Source organism: Gastrolobium bilobum, unplaced genomic scaffold (genome assembly GCF_033153095.1).
Source record: "Gastrolobium bilobum isolate Gb01-03AN ecotype WA unplaced genomic scaffold, APGP_CSIRO_Gbil_v1 utg5188, whole genome shotgun sequence".
Taxonomy (NCBI): Eukaryota; Viridiplantae; Streptophyta; class Magnoliopsida; order Fabales; family Fabaceae; genus Gastrolobium; species Gastrolobium bilobum.
Window position 1 is genome coordinate 249,564 of NW_026899969.1, and position 6,000 is coordinate 255,563.

General features: G+C 37.6%; 1 protein-coding gene across 1 annotated transcript; it reads left to right on the forward strand.

Annotated features, from left to right (window-relative positions):
• Nucleotides 1-217: 217 nt before the first annotated feature.
• On the forward strand, nucleotides 218-6,000 carry LOC133294547 (uncharacterized). The gene is made up of 4 exons (XM_061493235.1): nucleotides 218-338; nucleotides 557-604; nucleotides 2,090-2,932; nucleotides 3,490-6,000. The coding sequence occupies exons 2-4, from the start codon at nucleotides 569-571 to the stop codon at nucleotides 5,416-5,418; spliced, it is 2,808 nt and encodes a 935-aa protein (XP_061349219.1). The 5' UTR covers nucleotides 218-338; nucleotides 557-568; the 3' UTR covers nucleotides 5,419-6,000.

Here is a 6,000-nt window from a genome sequence, read left to right on the forward strand (position 1 = left end):
CCCTATAGTATGATTGGAATCTTCAAAGCCACGTGTCACTGAAGTTATCGACGCGCCAAACGCGCGTGTGGATATACTTCTCTGGCTGGACAAACGAGAACCCTTTCCTTCTCTCTCTAAACTCATACATTAAATTTATATTATATTATATTATTATTTATTTATTTATTTCAATGTCTTTCTTTCTCTATATATCAGCAAGAGAGAGAGAGAGAGCGCTAAGGGAACATGAGAACGACTTCGGTTTCCATCATAATTTTTCTTTTGTGCCTCTTCCTCAGCACAGTCTCCTCCAATTCAACCTTTGTAGCCATGAAACTTCATCTTTCTTAACGCAGGTATCACTACTCTCCCTTTTTTTTTTTTTCTCTCTCTCTCTCTCTCTATCTCTTTCTTTCTTTATGTATGCACAACTTTGTATATTATATATAAAATATTATAGATATAACTATATGTGTTGCTTTCTTCATCAAAAACCATGCTTTCTTCACGTTTTCTTTATTTTCAATCTGCTACTTGCCAATCGGTATATAACCTACACGACCCATTTTCACAGCTTCGCTTCTTCATGTGGGTCTCACCGGGTTCTTCTTCTTCCATGGAGGTAATACTGCCAAAATAAAATAAAATTTATTATTATTTTCGTTTCTTTTATTTTCTTTCGCTTCCGCAACCTCTCTCTTTCTCTCTCTTGTGTTTTGCTTGTTCTCGTAGTAAATAAGTTGAATTTTCTTGGATCATATATTGGAATTCTCACTGGGAAACCTGTGCCTGTGCTTGTCAGTTTCTTGGTTCTTTTATTTATTTGTTGTTGTTTAATCCATACATATATATATATATATATATATATATATATATATATATATATATATATATTCATCTCGTGTTCTTTTTTTCTTTTCCTGTTCTTCCTTGTTTGAGTTCTGTTTCGGCTTTGACATTTGAGAGTAATGTGCTTGATGGGTTGTCATGCATTTGTTTAAAGTTTTCAACTTTGGATGTTGGGTTACTCTCGTTTCAGGAAATGGATCTGGTTTATTACCTTGTTCTCAGTTTGCAGCCGGTGCTCTCCCCTCCCTTTTGTGTTGCCTGCTTCCTCCCATAAATAAATATATCAACTCCTTATTATGAACTTTTTTTATTTGGCAAAGTTTGTTCTTGTTAGTTGGTTTCGTTGGTATAAACTTGGAGAATCTGCTTCAGCTTAGTTTGTTCGAGTTTTTATTCCTAAATGCTGTTATTCTGGGATTTTTGTACTTATGCAAGTATGCTTTCTTTCTTTATTTATTTTTGGCTAAATTAAATAATGTTTATATCCGTCATAAGATTTATGAGAATGATTTTATTTTATTTTTTTAATTTCTACAAATTTCTAATTTTTTTTTTCTTATTACTTTAAATTACTCCATTAATTTTGCCGATTGGAACTTGTGACTATTAGAATTAGGAATATAATTTTTATATAAATCGTATCAGGATGTTATTATCCTAATGCTTCTGAAACATTTTATCTATGCACACCACTAACAAGGCTAGCAAATCTCACTGGTGAATTAGTATGATGTGTTAGCGTATAGTTTAGGTTAAGTAGTGAAGTGGTTCACTGGTTTGGCTCTGGCTGACTCCTTGGTAAAGGTTAAGTGAAAAGTTTCAGTACGATTGAAGCTCTTTGATTTTGGTTAATTTAATAGCATTTACTTAGGAAAGTGTTGAACCATCACCTTTTCATGCAATTGATGTTTTTGCTAGAGATATAATATAAAATCATTAACGCGACCTTCACTTAATAGCTTAAGCTTTTGAGTTGAAGTGATTCTTTGTGACGGAACAAGTGGTCACAAGTTCAATTCTCTATGTCCCATAAATAATTAAATATTATGAAGTTTCTTATCATAGGACTCTTGCGTGAGGGTAGTGTTGGAGAGATATAGTATAAAAGTGTTAATGTGACCGTCGCCTAATAGCTTAAGCTTTTGGGTTGAAATTGACATATAGGCCGTAATGTTACTTTCTTTCTGTCGTCAGTTCATTACAAAAACATCATCACTTTCTTAATGTTTTCTTTAAATGTCTTCAAATTGTTGGACAGGTGGATGCAGGGCAAGTTAATGACCTTATGAATTGTATTGATGAGCAAGCAGATGAAGAATCACTTTCTCCAGAAAGTCCTGATGTTTATGATGTTTTTGGTGATCCAGACATATTTCCTAGGGTGGGTGAGCAGTACCAAGTTGAAATTCCATCTTTAATTACAGAATCTGACGATTACTGGTTTCAAAGGAATCCACATAAGGCAGAAAGCACTGCTAGTGCTCTCCATAAGTTTCGAGTAGGATTACCCATACCAATAACTTGGATTAAGGATGAAGTAGAGTACAATAAGAAGAATCCACTGGAAGATGCATCCAAGTCAATTGGAGTTGCCAATAAACTTGAATCTTCAAAACTAGAATGTAACAAAGAGATCCAGAATGGTCTGGACTATGATAAACCGAATCCTAAACTTGAGGCCATTGACAATACGTTGGTCAATAGAATAGAATTGGGAGGATCAGAAAATTCCAATGTGCAGCATGAAACAAAGATTAGGATGCATGAGGAGCATAAAGGCCGTTGTCTGGTTCCTGGGTCTGCAAGTGGCACCTGGAATGAAATTGAAGAGGCCAGTTTCATCCTTGGCTTGTATATATTCGGGAAGAACCTTGTTCAAGTGAAAAGATTTGTTGGCAATAAGAAGACGGGGGATATACTGTCATTCTATTATGGGAAATTTTATAAGTCAGACAAATACAAAAGATGGTCTGGATGTAGGAAAATGAGAAGCAGAAAATGCATTTATGGGCAAAAAATATTCACAGGACCAAGGCAACAAGAGCTTTTGTCTCGTTTACTGCCCAATATATCAGAGGAATGCCACAATAAATTACTTGAGGTACTGACTTAAATTCTTCCAAAGTTTATGCCATTTTAATATCATCATTGCTCCACTGTCATGGATTGGATCTATAGACCCTTCATTCCCCGTAATTGGCTGGGAAAAAGGCCATCTCTCCTCCCTCCCTAGTCCCAACCATATATAGAACAAAAAGAAACTTTTGAAAATGCCAGAATTTATAGGTGTCAACTGTTCTTTCTTGAATAAACACCACTTCTGAAAGTTATGATGACATTTGGTTGAGGGTGGATTAGAGTTTCATGGCCATACTTTCTTTCGAAATAATTCGTAGTACTCAAATTAAGGAGAATTCACAGCCACACCTATTTGAGTTTTGTTTCTATATCGTAATGAAAAAGTTCAGTGTAACAGTCATTTTCATTCTAATTTGAAAATCTGAATGTGTCACCATTTTATCTTAAAATTGTAAAGTCTTTGCATCATGGACCTCAATAGTTATGCAGATCAAAACCATATTATCAGGTCTGCTGCCTTTTTATTCACTTGGAAATTGGAATGTGTTATAACTATATTAAAATTCAATTACTTGGTAGGTGTCCAAGACATTTGCAGAGGGGAAAATGCCTCTAGAAGATTATGTTTTAGCTTTAAAGGCCTCAGTTGGGCTGAAAGCTCTTGTTGAGGGAGTAGGAGTTGGTAAAGGGAAAGAAGATCTTACAGGTCTGAGTGTAGATTCTACGAAGTCCAATCACGCACATCCTCTTCGCCCAGAAATGCCAGTTGGCAAAGCATGCTCAATGCTTACACCAGCAGAAATAATAAGCTTTCTGACAGGTGATTTCAGACTAAGTAAAGCTCGAACAAGTGATCTCTTTTGGGAAGCTGTTTGGCCTCGTTTACTTGCCAGAGGTTGGCACTCTGAGCAGCCGGGTAGTTATAATTATGCTGTTGCTTCTAAGCATCCTCTGGTGTTCCTTGTCCCTGGAGTTAAAAAGTTTTCAAGGAAACTAGTTAAGGGGAATCACTACTTTGATTCCGTTAGTGATGTCCTGGGTAAAGTTGCTTCAGATCCTGAGCTAATTGAGCTTGAGACAGTTGCAGATAATGATTGCACAAGCAAGGAAGGAAATGGGTGGACAAAAGAGACAAAACTGGCCCGGGAAAATTCCCCTGATCAGCCACGCCATTGCTATCTCAAGGTCAAAACTCCAAATCGCAGTACAGATGTTATGAAATTTACTGTTGTGGACACAAGTCTGGCCAGTGAAAAGATGAAAAAGGTGAGAGAACTTAGAAGCTTACCATTTGGAGTCTTAAGAGCATCTTCTTTTGAAAATGATTCGGATGATGAGACTACTTCAGAGGAGCAAAGAAATGAATCTGAGTCTGTGAACACCATATGCTTTGATAGCGGGAAGAATGATATTACTAATGCCAGTGAAGTTAACATTGGCAAGGGTGTCTCTTCAGACTTGAATGGTTTAGGAAACAACCCTTCAAAAGAGGAGCTTCCAAGGAGCAGCATGTGTTCTACTAGTCTATCTGCTGCCTGCAAGGACCAGGAGACAGACTTCTTGAGGAGAAGAGATGGTATGAATGTTCAATCACTCCAGAGAATGGTATCTGATAACAAAAATGATCTAGTTCCTGTTACAAAAAGACGGAGGAGATTAACTGCCTGTAGCCGTGCAAAGAAAAACAGCAACACTTCTAATTTCTTTGTGGTTCCCAGGGTAAAACAAGAGGAGGCCAGTTTCTTTCTGGACCTAGATAATTCAAAATCCAGTGAGAATGTAATTGATAACTTTGTGGCTCCCGGAGTGAAACAAGAGAAGGCCAGTTACTATCCTTGCAATTCGAAATATTGTGAGATTCTTTCACCCCAGAAGAATAACTCGTTATCTGGTTTTCCAACCCAGGAGAACAAGACGTTAGCTGATCCTCTGTCAAATCACAGCTCAATCATCAGTGGAGAAGCTCTTCCTGACACTAGTTCTTCGGGCAGTAAGGATCAACATGAGAAACCTCAGCCACGGACTATGATTGACCTTAACTTACCTGTTTCACCAGAGGTTGAAGCTGATGAACCAATGGTAAATGAAGTGACTGAGATACAGCAAAATAACACAAGCAAGGAATCAGATGAGCTCCATGTAGGAACAAACATCACAACTGTTGATCACTCTGACCATCAGCCTGACATGCACACCCGAAGGCAGAGCACAAGAAACCGGCCACCCACAACAAAAGTGCTGGAGGCTTTTGCTTTTGGATATCTAGACAGAAAGGAGAAGCGCAGAAGTAGAGATTATCCCCAAGACAGTTCAGTATCAAGACCTTCTCGGCGTGTGTATCGCAAAGTGGAAGGTTCTAGAAGTGGGAATGGTAATGGTGCAGGTTCTAGTAGTGGAGGTGCAGGTTTTGAAAAAGAGGAAACAACAAATGATGTTAGTAATGGTAATGGTAATGGTAGCAGTAACAGTAATGTGACATATACAGGCTTCAAGTGTAATGAAGGATAGAAGGAACCAAGTTTTCAATTTAAATTCTGGACTCAGGATGAGAATGATACTTCTTTGAATCTATGCTGGGAAAGATGAGATAGCTGCGTAAGACATGAACAAGATAGCAGCACATTCATTCATTGAACTAATACAGCATATACAGGATGGTTAGATTAGATACAAACTTCGAAGAAAGGTTATAGCTTAAAGCCTTAAAATCTTTCCAAGGGAATGTAGAGTATCAACCAGAGAAATCTTTCTTGTCTTGTCTTCTCAGCTTCTAGTCTTCTGGAGTTGAAGTTTTATGCTTTTCTGATTTCTTAGTTGCAGTGCCATGCCAGCCTCCAATCTCAAACAAGGTTTCAAAGACTTCCTGCTGCCCCCCCTTATTGATCAAGTGATTTGTCAATGCTGCCCAGTTATGAATAGAATAAACAGAAAGCCTATGCACATTATGACGGTAGTTTTCTTTTTTGTCATCATAATTAGATGTTTTTAACATCGTCAATTCTGTCACATGATGACAGAGTAAAGGAAAACGGAGCAGTTATAGTAGGCTTTTCCCCTGCTTGGGTGTGTCCTCCTGAGTGATGACTCCAA